This window comes from Sphaeramia orbicularis, chromosome 22 (genome assembly GCF_902148855.1).
Source record: "Sphaeramia orbicularis chromosome 22, fSphaOr1.1, whole genome shotgun sequence".
Classification (NCBI taxonomy): domain Eukaryota; kingdom Metazoa; phylum Chordata; class Actinopteri; order Kurtiformes; family Apogonidae; genus Sphaeramia; species Sphaeramia orbicularis.
This window is the reverse complement of record NC_043978.1, coordinates 55,861,740-55,885,028: the sequence shown is the minus strand read 5'-3', so window position 1 is coordinate 55,885,028 and position 23,289 is coordinate 55,861,740. Positions and strand designations below refer to the sequence as shown.

At 41.7% G+C, this 23,289-nt stretch overlaps 1 protein-coding gene across 2 annotated transcripts in view; it reads left to right on the top strand.

Moving 5' to 3' along the window:
* Positions 1-23,289, top strand: part of LOC115414304 (disheveled-associated activator of morphogenesis 1-like) — a 64,570-nt gene that overhangs the window by 3,623 nt on the left and 37,658 nt on the right. For both annotated transcript variants that reach the window (XM_030127603.1, XM_030127602.1), the window contains exons 2-6: positions 12,466-12,674; positions 15,796-15,885; positions 15,963-16,034; positions 16,999-17,093; positions 18,738-18,957. In XM_030127603.1, coding sequence (XP_029983463.1) covers positions 12,486-12,674; positions 15,796-15,885; positions 15,963-16,034; positions 16,999-17,093; positions 18,738-18,957 — 666 coding nt within the window. In that variant the 5' untranslated portion in view covers positions 12,466-12,485. The remainder of the gene's footprint in view (positions 1-12,465; positions 12,675-15,795; positions 15,886-15,962; positions 16,035-16,998; positions 17,094-18,737; positions 18,958-23,289) is intronic.

Sequence of the window (23,289 nt, the reverse complement as noted above, 5' to 3'; positions counted from 1 at the left end):
GGCCGGATTGGAACCTTTGGCGGGCTGGTTTTGGCCCCTGAGCTGCATGTTTGACACCTGTGTAGTAGACAGTATGAACCTAATGGGACTGTCACTTAAGTATATTTATTTTCATTACTTTTAGTTATTGTTTCTATCAACGTACTGCAAAGCAATGTGAAGAAGTAGTATAAATAGTATTGAATATAAGAGACACATACTGAAAGCATACAATGTAGTATAGAAGAAGTGCAGGCATAAACAAAATATATGTTGCAAAATTGGAAACAGTCAAATAATTTAAACAACAGATACTGAAAGAGCTGATGAAGTTGAATGAGCAGCAGGAAAACTTAAAGATAAGTGTACAGTTGTGTTCATAAGTTTACATACCCTGACAGCATGCACATGGGACGCTCTTGGATGTTCCAAAATGACAGTGACCCAAAACACAAGGTCAAGTCCACCTGTCACTGGCTACAGCAGAAACAAGTGAAGGTGAAGGAGGGGCCATGTCAGTAATATCGTTGAGCCACTTTGGGGAGGTCTCAAACATGCAGTTCATGGTAGAAAACCCAAAATCTTAAAGGAAGTGAAGGAGTTTTTACAGCTTTCCCATCTGCGAAAATAAAGAGCCTCATCCACGACTACCACAAAATACTTCAAGCTGTCATTGATGTTAAAGGGGCCGATACAGAAGATCTATAACTATATATAACTACATATATAATCAGGGGATGGAAACTTTGGATCAGGCTCATTTGGATAGTTTCTGTTGTCACTATGAGTTAAAAAGAGCAATAAATGGCTTCACCCAACCACTAGACACGAGTGAAAGAAAAGTTTTTGTATTATCATTCACATTCTCTGAAAAATGGCCAAAGAATCAGAAATTCTGCTAGGGTATGTAAAACTTATGAGCGCAACTATATCTATAAATGATGAGATGCCAATTTCAGACCCTAGCAGAAACAGAAGTGGAAATGGTTTTGTCGGCCTGATCCCAGTCCAGGTACCAGAAAGGGTGCACATACAGATATAAAATAATACTGCTCTATCCAAATATCAGACAGGCCATTTGATTTGTCTGATATTTCTCTTTTAAAGTCCTAAATCTGTGTGTATTCTGGTGTCTCCTGTAAATGTGTCAGGCTTGTACCCCTGTCAGATCACACATTCTTGGCTGTACGGACACTCCAGCCTAATAGCCTCCATATTTAATGCCTACACACATATACAAATGTTTCAGACCTCAGCAGAATCATGCATTGTTTCTTGCATAGATGTGGTGTCCAAAGCATGCCTGCTGAAAAATTCCATATATTGACAGAAACAGTCAAATCAGAGCCACATATTTAGAATGTGGTGTACGGACACTACTGGTGTACGGACTCTAGCAGATGTGAATGGAAATGTGTCTGAGCACATGGTGGCATCTGTGTTCCATCTGGAACTAAGTCTTCCTGGTACAGGAGGACACAAACATTTGGAACCAGTGACAACAGTAGATCTGTAAGGCATAGAGTCCAGATCAGTGATGGAAGTATATTGGTGTACGGACACTCCAGGAATTTGGGTGAACAACGCACCATTGAAAACATGCGCTTCCACGTAAACATCCGTTTGACACATTGTTCCAAATGTTGTGCAGCATACCAGGGAGCAGAGCCACATCTGTCTAGTTGTGCAGATTTAGTCCTAATAATACTGAAAGAACAGGTTCCCATTCTATTATTCCAATTAAAGGGCTGGAAAAGAAGGGGTTAACAACAAAATGGTGGATTGTCTTAATACTGAAAATAAGAATTGATAATCAAACAGCTGTTCAACAAAAAGGATCAATAAATGAAAAGCAATGGGATGTGTGTATTTGGAATAAAAAGACACAGGAGTTGAGTAGGAATTATTTATTGTGTTCCAAAACATTATGGACAATCATTTTGCTCTCTTATAACAATCAAATTGTGCACGTTTTCACACTCATTGGGTCGACATTTGATCAGTTTTGATCTGATTTTCTTCTAATTTGGAGGATTGACAGATCTAGTAATAAGATGGACAAAGAAACATTTTGGGAATGGTTTTGGAGGATCTGTTTGAAATACTGATTAAGAACTGATACACATATACTGGTACAGCTGGATTGTGATCAGGCTGCGTGTTTGTACTTGGTGAATGAAACATGCAGTGGAGTAGCATGGAAAACACACACAGAGTAACCTTAGCAAACATTTACTCGTCCACTGTCCTTGAGGTGAATGAGGCCGTTCAGGTCCAGGTCTGCTGTGGTGAACCTGACCATGACCTCTGGTGTGCACAGAAAACACACTGCCTACAGCCGTGAATACGGAATGGATTAAACACTGTGGACTCAAAGCAGCAGACTGATCTGACCATCAGCATGAAGTATGACAATACACACACACACACACACACACACACACACACACACACACACACACACACACACACACACACACACACACACACACTGCTGATTACTATTGGAGTTCTGCACCAACCTTCCATTTCATTGACTCATTATGTAAAAACATTGATAGGATTGGAACACAGTAAGTATATCCTTTGGAATGTAAACAAACTGTGCCTACAGGCAAGGTTATAAGAGCTTTGGATTTGTCATTCTAGTTTAGTTTTATTTAGTTTTGACTTTTTTTTTTCTCTAATTCAGTTTGTTTTAATTCGTTTTTAGAGCAGGTTTGCTAGTTTTTACTAGTTTTATTTTTTTTTCTAAATGCTTAGTTGTAGTTTAGTTGTAGTTTTAGTTTAGTTGTAGTTTAATTTTAGTTGTAGTTCAGTTGTAGTTCAGTTGTAGTTTAATTTTAGTTTTAGTTTAGTTGTAGTTTAATTTTAGTTGTAGTTCAGTTGTAGTTCAGTTGTAGTTCAGTTGTAGTTCAGTGGTCTCTTTTCTCTTCTTCTCTGTGCTCCTATTCAAATCAATCCCAGACAGGACTCTGCTGCTTTAGTCTCCATGTTTCCAGGTAGAGTGGGGACCAGAAGACGACTGGAAACCACAAGTGACGGACCCTTAAATATCATATGATGCTGCTAGCTAAAATTGCTTGAGCGAAATAAATCAATTTTGTATCAATCTGACATTGACAAAGATGAAAACGAAGGGAATTTTATCTGTAATTTTTGTCCGTTTTAGTTAGTTTTATAAACACACAATACAGTTTCAGTTAGTTATGTTTTTTTTAGTTTAATTATAGTTTTTATTTATTTCAGTTAATGAAAGTGTTTTTACAATTCTAGTTTTCGTCATCGTGTCAGTTTTTGTCTAAAGAAATTTAAGCTGATACATATATATATATATATACACACACACTCAAAATATTAAATTAGAAAAGCAATTTGCACAATATGTACTCGAAAATAGTCTCACAAACATTGGTACAGTGAGGACAATTGACTGGATATCAGATGGAGGACGTCTACTAAAATATATTATCAATATGATAATTAAAGAAATATACATAAGTGTGCAAAAACATAGTTGTGCGTAACTATGAGTATGTGGTTACTAGTGGATTAGATTATGTGGTATTAGTAGTATTACAATGACCCAGTCTAATGGACACAGGCAGGAATGATTTCCTGATGTGTTACACAAATATAAGAATTTGAAGAAAAATGGAATAGAATACGATCTAAGAGGGCAGACTATGTTTTTGTTAGCTGTCAGTTATGTTGAGTTAACTGTTAATCACTGCAAAGATGGTGCCTGGATGAAGTGTTTGGAGGTATTTAAATGCCATCCTGCATGACGCCCAAAGAGGTGATGAGAGAAAACCAATCAGCGTCACGAGCAAACGCAGTCATGGCTGAACCTGTGGATGTGCCTGAACCCTGCTCAGCAGAAGGTGTCCCTGCTGTGGGCGTGTCCTCTCAACCTGTCTGTCAGGTCAGTGCGCTTCACATAATCCTGCTGCTCCTGAACGGCCTGTCAGCTCAGTGTGGAGTTCACATGATGCTCATATAAACTACCATGACGTAAGAGTTGGTTTAAAGTGGAATGAGAAGCACTAAAGGAAGTCTGAAGAGTGTCAAAATAAGGCCATGATTTGAAATAATCTCCTCAGTCACAACGTCAGCTGGGACAGTTTTCCATGTCACACATTTGTGAAGTTCCAGTGAATTATTCTGTGCATTGAGAGTTAGTTCTGAACTTCAGAGTTGTATTCAGTCCATTCCGATGGCGCTTTAACAGAGCATCGATCTGAGACTGACCTAAATAAATCCCACCACAGGGGACGTTGTGGACACAGGGACAGTTAATGATGGTCTGGATGAAGGGAACAGGACTGATCCAGCGGCAGCGGCTGCTCTTTCAGACAGCGGAAGCTCACTGTCGGCTTACATCAAAAAAAGTCCAGTTATTTCAACATAAATTCATCCTCCGTTCCTTTTTCAGAAAAGGCTCAGTGACCTTATCGTACCAACTAAACAAGAAAGTAAAAAAGAAAAATTCTAGATTTTTTTTTTTTGGCTTAATTCAAGATTTTTTGCTAAATTTGAGATTATTTTTGTCTTAATTGAAGAGTTTTTGACTTAATTCAAGATTTTGTCTTAATTCAAGCTAATTTTTTTTTTGCTTAATTCAGTTCAAGACTGGAATTTTTGCACTTGACAAAAACACCCCAGGGGCTGAACTGGACCCTTTGGTGGGCCGCATTTGGCCCCCCGGCCGCATGTTTGACAGCCCTGAATTAGGGGCTCATGATAATCTATAAATTTCAATGAATCCTAATTTTTCAGAGGTTTTTGACTAAACTGGTGTGTTAAAAACACATCTAATGCCAGGGGTACACATAGTACTGCCAGGGCTACTTGGAAGAAGCCCAGGGGGAACCTGAAAAACTTTTATCTGAAAAATACATTAAATAAGCCATCATGTCCTGAATACAAATAAATAATGAAAATTAATGCTGAAATTTAAAACACAATAAATACATTCATATAATAGTTTAATTGTCAATCATATTGTTTAAGCTTTGGTAACATTTTAAGAACATTTCTATTTTACATTATTCAAAATGAGTTTATTTGAGTAGCTAAGTAATTATGTTTTGTTGATGAAAGGTTAATTTATTAATTAATGACCAATTTATTTATTTTAAGAGGGCACATTTCAGTTTATATTTTGCACACAAAATTTACTTTAAAAAACATGTTATTTTTTATGCATTACAGTTAAATATATGCTGTTTGGTCACAAAGTTTTGAAAATATAAACAGACACCTTTGAAACAGGAACAAATTTGGCCTAATTTTTTTCAATCAAAAATGCTGCAGCGAGAGTTGGGGGTACATGGCTAAAAAAGAATATTTGAGGGGATACTCCACTGACAAAAGTTTGAGAACTGCTGCCTCAGAAAGTGTCATGAACGACTCAGTCATGTATTACTTTAAGGACAAAAATAAACGGTGGTAGTGTTTAGTGCTAACCTGGTCCATGCTGCCTGTGGAGATTACAGTTTTGTTTTGGGATGTTCATTGCTTTAAGCGGTCATTTGTGGTCTACATACGCTTGACCGCAGGGACATGGTAAATAAAATGTACTGAGTTACAGTTTCTGAGATCCTGCATGTTGATCTTCTTCCCAGTGTGGGGATGAGAAGAATGATCATATGTTGTGGTTTGACTGGAAATCTTTATTTCGAACAGAGAAATCAAAACAAAACAAAACCAACAAAATATCAGTAATGATACATAAAAGGCTGATAAATAAGCAAACGAGAAGAGAGAATCAATAAATGAAATACAAATAAATGAAATTAAACATGCTTGAAAAGGAGTAGGAAGAATTAAAAATGTAGATACTCCTACCTCCAGTCTCTTTTATATGTTCTGTTTTTGGTTTTGCTCATCTATTCCTGTCAGCTGTTGCCAGCCACGGTATTTTTTTTCTGCCATAGTTTTATACACAACAGTGCTCGAAATGTGGGTGCTCTTTTGAAGCAGAAGAAGGGTGTGGATTGGCAGAAATCCTTCACAGATTATTTTTCCTGGAGCACATTCCAGTACAATTATTTCCTTCATTCAGTTAATCAGTAGAAAAACAAGATCGTCCTACATATATTATTTTTGCAGGATGGAATAAATGCAGGAAAACAAAACAAAATCAGATTATAGTTTCAATCAAAATAAAAATTAAATATTCACATGTTAAATATTATCATGATGTGTATATCCTTTTCTCTCTTTGAAGCCTAATATAGTTATACAAGAAACTTTAGTTACATTCCAAAAGCAAGTTCCTACCTATTAAAGAATTCTTCCTAAAAAGGTCTTTTACTAAAGTACAGTTCTGTGCAGAAGTCTTAGGCCACCTTTAATGGGTTCAAATGATTATACGTATGTGTTTCTCATTCTCTTTTCTTCACATACAACACGAAAATACAGGATTTAAGTGCACAGCCTTTAAAGACACAAAAAAAACCCTGAAGTAAATGAGTTGTTCAGGTTAAAATGATTATTTAATGTGACCTCTGACCCCATGAGAAGAAGCAGCACAAACAGTTAAAAACATCTGACATGTGTTGAATGAAACCTGGACTAAAACATCTGAAAATTAATGCGATAAATCTCATATTGTCTGAATAAAAGCGTTAAAGAAGGCTTAAATACGACCACTTTGGTTTTAGGGCTGTTAGAAAATATCGGTTCTGTAATATATCGCAATATTTCATTTCTGTCTGAGAGGCAGATGAGAGTTCCTTTGGAAACTAGGAGAATTAGAAAAATGTTGTGCTATAACATTAGATCCTGTTGTGATCTAATAAAAATGTGTTTAGTATTTGTGCAGGTTTCTGGTATAATTCAATTCTTCCAGGAAAAAATCTTTTAAAAAAAGAAACAAACAAAAAATTGCCTTTTTAACAGTGTCATGATATATTGTGATATATTGTATCGTGATCTTAGTATTGTGATTTGTATCGTATCATACATCATACATATCATACATAGTCCTGCGCATGCGTGGCGTCTGTCAAACCGCCGGCGGATCTACTCCTAGAAATCCAGCCTTTTAACTACTTATTTCTTGCCTTTCAACGCTTCCTCACTTGAACCTAACCTCTGAACCGTGTCTTTTTAACTTGACGCTATCAACCCAAACCTCCATCAGGACAGGTCAGTATTGTCAGTGGATCCTTACCTCTGGTTGTCACCCATCGCTTCCCGCGCTCTGCCCGGTATCTCGCTGTTTCCACCATGGCGTCATCCTCATCAGCTGGAGATAGTCCTCTCGTCCAAGCAAACAAAACCCTGGTAAAGGCTTACCAAACTATCGCGGACCTCAAAGAGGAAATACTGCGCCTCTCCGCAGAACTCGAGGAGAAAAATGCCCAGCTCTGTGGTTTCTCCAGCCGCCTTCCCACACTGTCCAGTCTGTTCCTGAAAAGCGCAGAGAAGCCCAAAGCCTCCTGTGATGATACGGTGTTATGGGATCCTTCCTCTGCCTGTCCTCGTCCCCCGTGTTCTACACCCTGGTCTGAAGTGGTGATTCGTGGCCGCAAAAAGAACACCAGCAAAGACTCACCACCGCCGACCATCAACACATCAAACCGCTTCGCCGTCCTGTCCGTGGAGGACGCTCCGGCTCCTCCCCCCGCGGCTGGTGTGCCCCCCATCCCACCTGGCTCTGTCCCGGAACCGGCTCCTGCTGACTCCGTGGCTGCCACCGAACTGATTACCGGCGACGGTCCTAAAGCCGTTCCTCCTGTAAAGCCGTCGAACAAGGGTCCCTGCTCCTCGGTCCGCTCCTCTGCCCGGCGCCGCCTCCTCCGAGAGGCTGTCCGCCGTCACTCCGACGGTCCACCCATGGAATGTCTACCTAGAGAGACCAGGAACCCTTCACCTTCAACACTGTCTCCTCGACCACTTTTCCCTCCGACCACCGCTATCCTCGGGGACTCCATCATCCGTACCGTCCGTTTCTTTAACGCCATCACCTCCATCCTCCATGAACTGCCTCAGCTGCTGCTCTCACTGCCGTCCACCGTTACCCGGATCATAGTTCACAAGGGCTTCAATGACACTTCTCTTCAACAGTCCGAAGTGACGAAGGTTCATTTTAAAAACCTCTTTGATAAACTGAAAGGATCCGGGAAGGCTGTTTTCATTTCCGGGCCCCTCCCCTCCTTTGCCCGTGGTGTGGGCCGTTTCAGCCGCCTCCTCAGCCTGAACACCTGGCTCCAGTCCGCCTCTGCTCTGAACGGCTTCAGTTTTATTGATAACTTTAATCTGTTCTGGAACCGCCCCTCCTTCTACAAGTCCGATGGTGTCCACCCCTCTACACTAGGCAGCAGCGTCCTGGCTCAAAACATTCAACACGCTGTCCAGACTAAAACCACACCCACACCTATGTGACTACGCTCCCCGTCTTCTGCTGCAGTCACCTGCTCCCCCTGCTGGTCACATCAAACATCACCACGTTCAGAGTCTCCTGTACAGTCTGTAGTCAGACTGAATACCACCCCAGCTGATCTCTCCTCCTCTCCCAGCCCCTCACTAATGACAGTTACACCCCTCACTCACACCAGCTCACCTTTGAGGAACAATCTCTCTACTGGTCACCATCCCATTCCTGTTATTTTCGGTTCACGTATGGGGTTTCACACTGCTAAAAGGCATCGTAATATCACCAATCTCCGCCCATTAATATACACCACAGTCATTGGTGCGTCCTTCTCTGTAGGGTTGTGGAATTGCCAATCTGCAGTGAACAAAGCAGATTTTATTGCTGCCTATGCCAACCATCACACACTGGACATCCTGGCTCTCACTGAAACCTGGATTACGCCTGAAAACAATGCAACCCCAGCCGCACTTTCTACCAACCACACATTCTCTTATACCTCTCATCCATCTGGACGAGGAGGTGGTGTGGGTCTGTTAATTTCCAACAAATGGAAATACAATCAACTCCTACCTTCAGCCAAATACAACTCCTTTGAATACCATGCCATCCTAGTGACAGCACCAGTCAAACTTTACATAATTGTCATTTATCGTCCACCAGGGCAACTGGGTGATTTTCCTGATGAGCTGGACACTCTGCTTTCCTCCATCCCAGAGCATGACTGCCCCATGCTAGTCCTCGGTGACATGAACATCCACTTAGACAATCCCAGCTTCTCAGATTTCATGTCACTAATACTCTCTTTTGAGCTACAGCGGGTTTGCAGTCCTCCAACCCACAAAGCTGGTAAAGAGCTCCATCTCATTTTCACCCGAAACTGCATCACAGATGCTCTCACAGTCACACCTTTACACCTGTCTGACCACTATTTCATTCAGTTCAGTGTGTCTCTCCCTGAAAAACACTCTGCTCCCTCCCCCATGGTCTCTTTCCGCCGCAACCTCTGCAATTTGTCCCCCACCCACTTCTCCACTGTCGTAGCCTCCGCTCTCCCTCCCCCCAGCACTTTTTCCTCCTTAGAGGTTAATGATGCCACTGAGTCTGTGTGCTCTACACTTAGCTCCTGTCTGGATAATCTGTGCCCTCTATCTACTAGACCCGCTCCATCCTCCCAGTCCCACCCATGGCTCAATGATAACCTCCGGTCGCTGCGTACCAACCTCAGAGCCGCAGAGAGAAAATGGCACAAAACAAAAAGCTCTTCTGACCTGATCACATTCCAGTCACTATTGGTATCCTTCTCATCCAGTGTCACTGCTGCGAAGAAGGTTTACTATAAGAACAGAATTCATTCTGCCACCGACACCAAGAAACTATTCTCAACCTTTAAAACACTACTCAACCCTCCACCTCCACCGCCCACTACTAATCTGACAGCAGACAGTTTTGCTTCATTTTTCACAAATAAAGTGTCTACTCTCAGCAGTCAGTTCACTGATCCACCCATAGACTGCACGCCTCCTTCTTCAACATCATCATCATCACACACTGCTTCCTCTCCCCTGACTATGGCTACTACTAACTCAACTGATAAAAGCCCAACTGCGTCATTCCCCTCATTTACTCCCCTCACAGAGAACGAGGTGTCTAAACTCCTTTCCTCTAGCCGTCCTACCACATGCCTGTTGGACCCTATTCCATCCAACCTCTTACAGTCTGTAGCCCCTACTATCACAGCACCAATCACACATGTGATGAATGCTTCACTGACTTCAGGAACATTTCCTACAGTATTTAAACAAGCGCAGGTAACACCACTTCTCAAAAAACCTTCCCTCACCCCCACTCAAGTGGAGAATTATCGACCAGTCTCACTCCTCCCATACCTTTCTAAGACCATCGAAAGGGCGGTTTTCAAACAGGTCACAGAATTCCTCTCCCAAAATAACCTCCTTGACATCAACCAATCTGGCTTCAAAATCGGCCACTCCACTGAAACGGCTCTGTCGTCTGTGACAGAAGCCTTGAAAGAGGCTAGAGCAGCAGCCAAGTCCTCAGTACTCATTCTACTGGACTTATCAGCAGCATTTGACACTGTCAGTCATGATATCCTGTTATCCATACTCTGGAACATGGGCATCACAGGCCACGCACACTCCTGGTTTCAATCTTACCTTACTGGTTGGTCCTTCAGAGTGTCCTGGCTAGGGCACACATCAGCAGTTCACCGCCTCACCACAGGGGTCCCCCAAGGCTCTGTGTTGGGCCCCCTCCTTTTTGCCATACACACCACCTCACTCGGTCAGATCATCCACTCACACGGCTTCTCATATCATTGCTATGCTGATGATACCCAGCTCTATCTGTCATTCCCACCTGATGACTCCACAGTCTCAGCGCGGATCTCAGACTGTCTCTCTGACATATCTGCATGGATGAAAGCCCATCACCTTCAGCTGAACCTGTCCAAAACTGAACTGCTGGTCTTCCCAGCTAAGCCAACCATACAGCAGGACATCTCCATCACTATTGACTCCATACCTCTGGCTCCTACCAGTGTAGTACGTAACTTGGGAGTCATGATTGATAATCAGTTGACCTTCACGGATCACGTTGCCTCTGTCACCCAATCATGCCGTTTCACTCTGTTCAACCTAAGAAAGATCAGGCCATACCTAACCGAACAGGCCACCCAGCTCCTGGTGCAGACTATGGTTATCTCCACCCAGCTCCTGGTGCAGACTATGGTTATCTCCACCCAGCTCCTGATGCAGAATATGGTTATCTCCCGTCTTGACTACTGCAATGCTCTTCTAACGGGCCTCCCAGCTTGTGTTGTCAAACCACTACAGATGGTCCAGAATGCAGCAGCGCATCTGGTCTTCAATCAGCCTAAAAGGGCACATGTCACCCCCTTACTCACCCTAAAAGGGCACATGTCACCCCCTTACTCATTGAGTTACACTGGCTACCCATAGCTGCCCGCATCAAATTCAAATCTTTAATCCTAGCCTACAAAATTCTCCGTGGGTCTGCTCCTGTCTACTTAGGTGCACTGATAAAAGCTTATGTCGCCCCACGACCACTCCGCTCGTCTGGGGAACGTAGTCTGGTGGTCCCCAGACCTTGTACAAGACAATCCAGGCTCTTTTCATGGGTCGTTCCACGTTGGTGGAACACTCTACCAAGTGCTACAAGAACAGAGTCATCCCTGCCTATCTTCAAGAAGCTCCTGCAGACCCAGCTCTTCCGAGAGCACCTCCTATCCTAGCACTTTCAAACATTCCATTTGAAATATTCTAATAAGGTTTTTCCCAGGACAACCACAGATTCTTTCACGATTATCTCTGGACCTGCTGCGGTGGTCCTGCCTCTCTCCTGCCCTCATCATCACCACTCACTTATCCTCAACCGCCTCCATGTGTCTCCCCCTACTCCCCCCTTCTCCCCCTCTCCCCCAGTCTCTATCTCTATCACTCTCTCTTTTTCCCCTTCTCTACTCTCTCTCTTTAACCCCAACTGGTCGAGGCAGACGGCCATCCTCCAGGAGTCTGGGTCTGCTCGAGGTTTCTGCTGTTAAAGGGAAGTTTTTCCTTCCACTGTCACCATCACTGTGTTTGCTCCTGGAGGATTCTGTTGGGTTTCTGTAGAATTGACTTAGAGTCTGGTTTTGACCAACTCTATATATAAAATGTCAAGAGAGAACTTTTTTGTGATCTGGCGCTATATAAATAAAATTTGATTGATTGAGTGATTTAACTGGTTTTCCCTGTAAGTCGCTTTGGAAAAAAGCGTCCGCCAAATGCGTAAACATAAACATATCACCAGATTCTTGCTGATACACAGCCCTATTTGGTTTATGGAAGCTGTTTTTTCACTGAAACTTTAGTTTTTCTGTACTTCACACGTACCATACTGGATGTTAATACGCAGACAAATGCATATGTGTGGACATGATCATTTTACGAAACCAACAAACCTAATGTGATGAGGGCTTTTGCACAGAACTGTATGTTACTTGTAAATAGAAGTGCAGATGGTGATGCAGGGCCAGTGGATGCATCTGACCGCTTTTATTTCATTTCTCCTCTCGTGTGCAGTGGAAAGCCCCGCTGTGACCATGGCGTCCGATGGGAAGCAGCGGCAGGAGGGCACCCTGTCCTCTCTGTTCTACTGCTGCTTTAAAAGAAGTGAACAGCCTGAGATCACCTACTCTTATAAGAATAACCCCAGTGCCGTCCCAGGACTGGAGCCCACGCTGCCCATGCCCCCCACACAGGAACTGGACTCCATGTTCGCTGAGCTGGTGGTGAGTTACAAACCACAGCCACATCCACCTGCTTTCATCGCATTCATCATCATATTATTGACGGGGGCACTTCTTTTCCCCCTGTTTCATTCAGATTCAGATTCAGAAAACTTTATTTATCCCATACGGACAATTCATTTGCAGCTTAGCACAGACATCAGCCCACATCCAAAGTGCAACGTGACAAACGTAAATAAATCAGTGCACACATACAGGATTACTGAAAGCACCTATGAACACATGCATTTAAATAATCAACAATAAACAATCAATGGAGGACTTGCAGCTGACGTCACCGGTCATGTGATTGTTGTTTACACTGCCATATTGGTAGGCATGCTATCTGGATCCACAGAGTCACAACTGTTGCTTTATATTGTGTTTTCTTTGGACTGGTGTTTGTGTGTGTTGTTGTTTGCGGATCTGTCTGCTTGTGATAAAGGCCCCATATGCTGCCTTTCCTCTACGTGGTACTGGCTCCATTCCACTCGACTCAGCCTTTTTGCATTTCCATTATGAAAAAGGACCTGGAATCTGGTACCTGGTACTAGTTTTTGGAATTTGGTACCCGGTACTATTTTTTTGGAATTTGGTACCCGGTACTAGTTTTTTGGTATCACCTCGCTGAGGTTCCAGGACTGGGGACCAGACACTAAAAGTGACACTGTGTAAACACTGCAGACCTCTGATTGGTCAGAGTGGTCTGTGTGACCCACCGTTTTACAAAAAAACAGATGCAAAGTTTCCAGTAAATGTAGCGGTAGGTGAATCCACATGATGACAGTAAACTGTAAAACTACACCATTCAGTCAGGAGATTCAGTCTGTGGCGGTTGACGTAAAAATTCAGCAGGAGTTTGTGGAGACAACAGGCAACGAGTGAGTTTATCAGCAACTGTGAGCAGAGCACACAGAAGGAATGCACCACATCGCTATGACGACCAGGTACTGGAAAGAGGGGAGTACCCTGGAATGGAAACGGTCTGCAGGAATAGTATCTGGTACCCAAGTCGAGCCGGTTCCACGTAGCAGAAACGCGGCAGTAGATGAGTTTACAGGTTCACTACCAACAGTGAAGTGACACTTGTAGGTAAAACCAGTGTTCCCAGTTCCAGCCGGCTCACATCAGCCGTACACCTGCAGTAAACAGCAGTAAAACTCTAAACAGAAGCACCACTGCCACCAGTGGAACCCAGCAGTCCTTCTGCCTAACTTATACTTGGTGAAAGCTAAGTAATAAATGGCACACAGGAGTTTAGCGGGTCCATCCTTTAACAGGAGTTTAGCAGGTCCATCCTCTAACAGGAGTTTAGCAGGTCCATCCTCTAACAGGAGTTTAGCGGGTCCATCCTTTAACAGGAGTTTAGCGGGTCCATCCTCTAACAGGAGTTTAGCAGGTCCATCCTTTAACAGGAGTTTAGCAGGTCCATCCTCTAACAGGAGTGTAGCAGGTCCATCCTCTAACAGGAGTGTAGCAGGTCCATCCTCTAACAGGAGTGTAGCAGGTCCATCCTCTAACAGGAGTTTAGCAGGTCCATCCTCAAACAGGAGTTTAGCAGGTCCATCCTCTAACAGGAGTTTAGCAGGTCCATCCTCAAACAGGAGTTTAGCAGGTCCATCCTCAAACAGGAGTTTAGCAGGTCCATCCTCTAACAGGAGTTTAGCAGGTCCATCCTCTAACAGGAGTTTAGCAGGTCCATCCTCTAACAGGAGTGTAGCAGGTCCATCCTCTAACAGGAGTTTAGCAGGTCCATCCTCTAACAGGAGTGTAGCAGGTCCATCCTCTAACAGGAGTTTAGCAGGTCCATCCTTTAACAGGAGTTTAGCAGGTCCATCCTCTAACAGGAGTTTAGCAGGTCCATCCTCTAACAGGAGTTTAGCAGGTCCATCCTCTAACAGGAGTTTAGCAGGTCCATCCTCTAACAGGAGTTTAGCAGGTCCATCCTCAAACAGGAGTTTAGCAGGTCCATCCTCTAACAGGAGTTTAGCAGGTCCATCCTCTAACAGGAGTTTAGCAGGTCCATCCTCAAACAGGAGTTTAGCAGGTCCATCCTCTAACAGGAGTTTAGCAGGTCCATCCTTTAACAGGAGTTTAGCAGGTCCATCCTTTAACAGGAGTTTAGCAGGTCCATCCTCAAACAGGAGTTTAGCAGGTCCATCCTCTAACAGGAGTTTAGCAGGTCCATCCTCTAACAGGAGTTTAGCAGGTCCATCCTCTAACAGGAGTTTAGCAGGTCCATCCTTTAACAGGAGTGTAGCAGGTCCATCCTCTAACAGGAGTGTAGCAGGTCCATCCTTTAACAGGAGTTTAGCAGGTCCATCCTCTAACAGGAGTTTAGCAGGTCCATCCTCTAACAGGAGTTTAGCAGGTCCATCCTCAAACAGGAGTTTAGCAGGTCCATCCTCTAACAGGAGTTTAGCAGGTCCATCCTTTAACAGGAGTTTAGCAGGTCCATCCTCAAACAGGAGTTTAGCAGGTCCATCCTCTAACAGGAGTTTAGCAGGTCCATCCTTTAACAGGAGTTTAGCAGGTCCATCCTCTAACAGGAGTTTAGCAGGTCCATCCTCTAACAGGAGTTTAGCAGGTCCATCCTCTAACAGGAGTTTAGCAGGTCCATTCTTTAACAGGAGTGTAGCAGGTCCATCCTCTAACAGGAGTGTAGCAGGTCCATCCTTTAACAGGAGTTTAGCAGGTCCATCCTTTAACAGGAGTTTAGCAGGTCCATCCTCTAACAGGAGTTTAGCAGGTCCATCCTTTAACACGTTGTATGATCCAAGGAAAGCTTGCCTACCAATAAGGCGTTGTAAACAGAAAACCATGTGATCATGTGACGTGGTGCAAAACCTCAATAAATACCAATGCAGACTAAAAGACCCTATTGGTTCTGCTAATGTTAAAAAAAAGAAAAAAGAATATAAAATGGCTTCTGTCAGAGTTTAAAAGTGTGATAGCTGAAGGAATAAAAGATTTTGAATATCTGTGGGTTCTCCTCTGAGGAGCGTGGTAACGCCGGCCTGAAGGGATCAAGGCAAACTTCAGACGCTGGAACCCGTGGTGAGGGTCCCTGATGATGGACTGGGCGTTTCTCACCATTCCATTTCCATCTGTTCTTCTCTTCCAGGATGAACTGGACCTCTCAGAGGAGCACAGAGCCGCCATGTTTGCTCTGCCAGCAGAGAAAAAATGGCAAATCTATTGTAGTAAGAAAATGGTGAGAAAATATTTTCCAAGTTAAAGTATTGTATGACTGATAACACATGGATTTATTGTTGTGTTTGTGTTTGTCAGGAAGCAGAGGAGGATAAAGGAGCCACCCGCTGGCCAGCGTATTACATCGACCAGCTCAGGGCCATGGCGGCTGTGAGTAAGACTTCAACCACTCAGTGGGAAATATCCACTCACACTTCACATCCAGGGAAACACATGGACAAATGTAACTGTGTTTATCTTGCTTTTAACCCTTTCATGCACAGTGGTCACTACAGTGGACAGTTATTCAAAGGTGTTCTCTTGTAAAGTCATGGATTTGGTTCTTTTACTTGGATATCAACCAACACAGTGGACGCTTCTGCATCATCCCATACAATGCACTTCATACCATTATTGTTCTGGATCAGCCTGACCTGCAGTAACATATTTGAGTGTAAATCAACTGTTAATGGTTATTAGACTGTAATTAACAGGGTTTTTTTAAAACAAGGGTTTTTTTTGCATATCTGAGTAATAACTAGAGACCCAGGAAAGGAAAAGTTCTGGCTTTTTTACATTTAATAATTGTCTTGATTGGAAACGGCATGATGCAACAGCTTTGTCAGATATTTTTATTTTTAAAATTACAGCATGTCCTTTGCAGTGGACAGCATTTTTCTTTTTTTATAAAGCTGTAAAACTTTTGTCCCCTACAGAGGACAAAAATGCATTACTGGGTCTCAGGAGGTCATAGAATGTTAAAATGTGTGAACAGATTAACAGCATTAAAAAAATGTATTTCATAGTTTTACACAGTATGTCAGTGAATGCATGGTGTCCAGATGACTGGACATTTTTGTAACCCCATAAAAAATAGGTTCATAAAAAGAAAAAATTCCGTCATATTGCTTTTTTCATGCCTACAGAGGAATAAAAACACTCAGGAAAAAAATCTTGATTAAGGTTCTCATAATTCATGCATGAAAGGGTTAATTTGTAAACTATTATCACATAATGCAAAGAATGTCAGTAATTCAGATTTTTAGACTGTAACCGTGGAGACTAAAATGTCTAATTTCATGTTCTGTATGAATACAGTGTTTTCTATTTCATTTTGGGTTGTGCTTCTTTATAGAGGAAGACTCTGCTGGCACTGGCAGGAGAGGAAGAGCATGAAAGACATAAGATGGTAGAAGGTCTGAAGACAGCTCTGAGGACTCAGCCCATGAGGTACATCTGAAAACATAATGTGCTGCACACTTTTAATCCCCCTCGGCCAAATATTGTGTAAGATTCAGTTGAAAGTTACTGCCCTATAATTTACATTAGATCAGGGCTGTCAAACATGCGTCCCGGGGGCCAAATGCAGCCCACCAAAGGGTCCAATCCGGCCCGTGGAATGAATTTACAAAGTGCAAAAATTCCACAGTCACGGCTGTGGAACTCATTTTAGTTGTGGTTCCACATACAGACCAATCTGATCTACAGCAGGGGCTCTCAAACTCCTGTTCTTTCAGGTTCCACATTCAGCCTGATCTGATCTGCAGTGGGCCGGACCAGTAAAATAAGAACAGAAGAACCTAGAAATAATGACAACTCCAAATTTTTGTCTTTGTTTTAGTGCAAAACCCAATTAAATTATGAAAAATTCTTACTTTTATAAACTATACCCCCCAAAAAAGTGAATAACCTGAAAAAACTGAAATTTAAATTTTAAAAAATTAAGAAAATTTAGTGCAATTTTAACAATATTCTGCCTCAACTTATTTCTCCCTGTGCATTCTGGGTCAGATCTACAAAGACACTAAACACTGAGGAACAGGAAGAAAAGAGTTCAAACTGGACTGAATTTAATACAGACATTTCAGGTTGTTCATATTTGTTCAGGTTAGTCACATTTTATTGTTACAGGAGAGTTTGTAAATATGAATATTTTCTGCTGTAAAACAAAGACAACAATTTGTAGTTGTCATTATTTACAGACATAATGTCATATTATTTTTGTCCATCAAACCCAGTAGTAAATCTGCCGTCCTTCTTCTGTGTGGGTTCTTCTGCTGTTATTATGGGACTGTAGATCAGATTGGTCTGGATGTGGAACCCACACTAACATGAGTTCCACAGCCTGGACTGTGGAATTTAGACACTTTGCAAATTCATTCCACGGGCCGGATTGAAACCTTTGGGGGGACACATTTGGGCCCTGGGCCGCATGTTTGACAGCCCTGATGTACAGTCAAATAATAACAGCAGGATAACTGACAAAAAAGAATGACTGCAGATTTACTACTGGGTTTGATGTGAATAAAATAATATTACACTATGCCTGTAAACAATGAAAAACTTCAAATTGTTGTCTTAGTTTTACAGCAGAAAATATTCACATTTACAAACTATCCTGTTGCAATAAAATGTGTATAATCTGAACAAATATGACCAACCTGAAATATCTAAAGAAAATTCAGTCCAGTTTGAACTCTTTTCTTCCTGTTCCTCAGTGTTTAGTGTCTTTGTAGATCTGAAATGAGAAATGAGTTTGAGAGCTCTGGATCAGATTCTTTGTGTAAAACTTATTACATACATATTTACATTTGAAAGTACTCAGATAATATAACTGCACAAGGTGATTTGACCTTGAAAAAGTAGGTCAAGGTCATCTGTTTTCAGTAGACTTCTGCTCCATGTGAGGATGCATCCACAGTATGAATTTGATGCAGATTTCTCAGATAATGCGATTATGTCATTGAATGGACAGACGACAAAATGGTTACAACAACGTTCGGCCGAGGGGTAATAAAAGCACCCCCACCTGCCTTTTGTTGTTTGCCTGTGTTGTGGTTACTCAGAGGACACCCCTAACCTGCCATTCCACAGGTTTGTAACAGAATTCATCGAGCAGGACGGCCTGTCCTGTCTCCTGAACTTCCTCAAGTCGATGGACTATGAGACGACCGAGTCTCAGATCCACACCTCGCTGATCGGCTGCATCAAAGCCCTGATGAACAACTCCCAAGGCAGAGCTCATGTCCTGGGACACTGCGAGAGCATCAACATAATCGCACAAAGCCTCGCCACTGAAAACATCAAAACCAAGGTAAACAGTTGTGTTGTAATATTGGTCTGAGATAATTATCCAGCTGGGGTTGAATGTAGTTGATGAAAGCAGGTCTTCCATGCAGACGACGCCTGTGACTCATTGGTTTGTGGCTGTTTTTTTAAGCCTGGAGGGGTTTGGACATCTTGTTTTTTGGAGACAAGTGTCCTTCCTCCTTATACTGAACTCCACGAGACCTAACAATAGACAAGTATTCAGAGAATGCAAACTTCTGCCAAGCACCCACACGGTGTGCATGTGTGGATCGACTATTTCTTTGTAAACTATGGATGTGCAAAACAAAGTTCAGAATCATATTTCATGAATTGCATTTTTTTATGATTTATTGAAAATGGTGCATAAAAAATAACAAAAGTCAACAGAATGTAACGGAAGAAAAATGGAGCGGAACCATATTTTGTACAAAGTTGAAGCTTGGTACCAGTCGTGTGTATGTCAGATTATATTAAATTCTAATCAATATTTGATGAGTTATAATGAACAAGAAAAGCACCCGGAAAGCGCAGACATCCACCAAGACAGATCAGTGGGGCCCCCTCCTGTGGACCCCCCCACCCCCGATCACCACCAACATTTAATCATTTCTTCCTTGTGCCAGTATCAACATTTCCTGAAAATTTCATGAAAATCCGTCCATAACTTTTTGAGTTATCTTGCTAACAGACAAACAGACAAACACGCACGCACGCAGACACACAAAGCGATCCCAGTTCCTCCTGGCAGAGGTACAAATGTGTGGGAAATGGGATTTTCAGTGTTCAGTGCAAATGTCCACAGAGTCCACATTCCACAGTGGATGTGGACGATTTAGTTCCACATACAAGAGACTGTTCTAAGCTACAGGTGGATCCAACTGGAGGAGAATCGGCGTTGTTTTGAATTTTTTAATGAATTTTGGAAAATGTCTCAGTGATGACAGATGGAAAACTGTAGATGTTGTGACCTTGCTGTGACCTTGAACTTTGTCCTACTGGGACCAAAATGGACTGGGCTGGTCCCAGGGCCTAGGCCTATCTGTGGGGAAGATCTGGGAAAGATGGGTGGAAGAGTTTTACACTAAATTTGCTAACAAATAAATAAACAAACAAACACAAAGCAAAGTGATCACAGTACCTCCTGGTGGAGGTAAACATATGAGAGGTGGACTATGATTAGACACAAATAGTTTTTGGATTTGTTAAATAAATACATATGATGATTAGATTAGATTAGATAAAATCAGATCAGATTAGATTAGATTAGATTAGATTGAACCTTATTGATCCCTTGGGCAGAGCCCTCAGGAAATTAAGATTCCAATAGCAGCACAAAACTGAACACATCCAGTATATATACAAAATATTACAAGACAAAGGGAAAAAAATAATTATAACAAAACTATAAAAACAGTAGTGGAAAAACAGGCAACTGCACATTAGAAAGTACTAATAGAAATAAACAATTAAGTAGTAGTAAGAATGAGAGTAAGAATAAGAATACAAACAAACATTGCACACTTTATCTATTTAAAATATAATTGTACAAGTTGAGAAGGCCCTTGTTTTGGTTAAATATATTAATGTAACACCTGATTTCTGAAACAGCTTAGTGAATTGCATGTTCTCATCTCATGGGAAACAGGCCACCAACACAACCATGACATATTTTATTCTGGAGGACCATGGTCAAACAGTCTTAAAAGTGCTTAAAGTTTTGAGTTACAAAACCTGTTGAACCTGCACAGACACTTTCAGTGGCTCAGAGGTTGTGGAGAGAGAAAGTTAAATGACGTCACTTATGGGACTTTCTAGAATGGAATCTTTCTATTTATGAATTCTTTATATTATCAGTCTGACACTTGAACTGTTTTACAACAAACTGTGCCTTTCTTGACTTCATCTTTGAAATTGATAGAATAATTCAAACAAGAGCAAAAATGACACGTCTCATTAAACAAAACATGACCTGTCTAAAACAGTTCTGTTTATGAGATAAACCCCCATGGGCGCATGTGGAAGGGGTGGGACTTAGGCTCTTTGTGTGGACTAAGGGCCGAAGCTCGACATGCTAATGTTAACTGACTTAAAACGGTCCACAACGAGTAACACCAAAGTTTTTCTATTACAAGAATTCAAGGTTCATATATGGATCCACTGCAGCAGAAACACACAGTGGCAGATCGACTTTTCACATCATTTTCATCAAACAACTTCCGTTCATAAGTTAGTTGTTTTCAGCTACTTGATAAATATTAACACTTAAGGACCTAAAACTATTTTTATGGCCACTTTTAAATGATGTATTCTATATATTTAACCTTTTCTAAGTGACTTATCCGCCTCCTCCTCATTATTATGATGATGATGATGATGATTATTATTATTATTATTATTATTATTATTATTATTATTATAAAAGCCAAGTGGCCTCTGTGCATTCGTATGTGTGTGTATCCAGGGAGTCACACAATATCCGTACACAGCTGACTGCTGCAGGTCGGCATACTTGTGTTTTTGGTCATGGAACAGACTAGTGAAACAGCAAGTTGACTGGACCAATATTTTGGGAGATATTAGTAATTTTGGAATACAATAGCCTTACAATCACATTGCTATGGCCACAACACTTTGGCGGTGACTGCTGGACAAATGTGGTACAGCATGCACAACTACACAACAGCATAAAAACTATCACATCTAGAACCTGTGGATCCCCACGGGTCAACACACTAGTTATTATTTTCTACATTTGCACTATGAATTCACTGAAAATTCGATAATTTCCAGTATTCACCAATCATGAAGATTATCATAAATGTTAAGAGTAAGTTCAAAGGTTATTATATGAAAACAGAGAAGTGTGCTTCATCAAAGTCGTACACATTTATCTACACTGAACAAAAATATAAATGCAAAACTTTGGTTTTTGCTCCCATTTTTCATGAGCTGAACTCACAGTTGTAAAACTTCTTCTGTGTACACACAGTGTTTATGTCTGTCAAACCTTGTTCCTAAATGTGTCTAAATGTGTGTTGGTGAACACTTGTCCTTTGATAACCCCTCCTCCTCACAGCTGTGGCAGATCCAGGTGCTGATTGGACAGCAGGATTATTGCACAGGTGGGCCTTAGGCTGGACACAATAAAAGGAAGGCCACTCTAAAATGGGCACTTTTCTCACACAGCACAATGCCACAGATGTCACCAGTTTGGAGGGAATATGCACTGGTCATGTGACGTCAGGACTGTCCAGCAGAGCTTCTGCCTGTCAACTGAATGTTCATTCCCAGACCATCAGCCATCTGCAAAGGGGTTTCAGAGAACTCATGAAGAAGACTGTGGGAGGAAAATGGTGCTCACACCAAATACTGACTGGTTTTCTCTGACCCCCCTGGACCAGCCACTACAGGAAAAGTGCCCATTTTAGAGTGGCCTTCCTTTTATTGTGTCCAGCCTAAGGCGCACCTGTGCAATAATCCTGCTGTCCAATCAGCATCTGGATCTGCCACAGCTGTGAGGGGGAGGGATTATCAAAGGACAAGTGTTCACCAACACACATTTAGACACATTTAGGAACAAGGTTTGACAAAAACAGGCCTTTTGTGAACATAGAAAAAGTTTTAGATCTTTGAGTTCAGCTCATGAAAAAGAGGAGCAAAAACAAAAGTGTTGCATTTATACTTTTGTTCAGTGTACATATGTTTTATTAGTGAGTCATTGTTGCATAAAGTGATGTTGTTTTTAGGTTTGCTACAGTCTCTGAACGTCCAAATGGGTTTTGTCTGATGCTGCTGGAAAGCTCATTTTACCTGAACTGTTTCAGTGTACTGATAGGATTAATAGTTCAGAAGTTGTTAAACATTCTAAATCAGGTTAACAAATAGAACTGTTTTTTTTTTTTTGTTTGTTTTTTTTTAAATGACATATTTTAAACACTCTAGTGCACAGGTGTCAAACATGCGGCTCGGGGACCAAATCCGGCCTGCCAAAGGGCCAAGTCCGGCCCATGGGATGAATGGGATGAGCAGCCGTTTCAGTTCAGGTTCCACATTCACACCAATTTAATCTCATCATAACCATAAATACTCACAACTCCACATGTTTCTTTCATGTATTTACACTAAAACAAACTATAATTTTGCAAAAAAAAAAAAGAATAACCTGAACAAATATGAACCTGAAATGTCTTGAGAAGTACGTGCAGTTTTAATAACATTCCACCTGTTGCTAAACGTTTTGTGTTTGTAGATCCACTGGGATCTGTCAGTTATAATGTACATGTGGAAATGATAAACTAAAGCAGAATAGTGTTAAAAGTATAATTTCTTTTTCAGT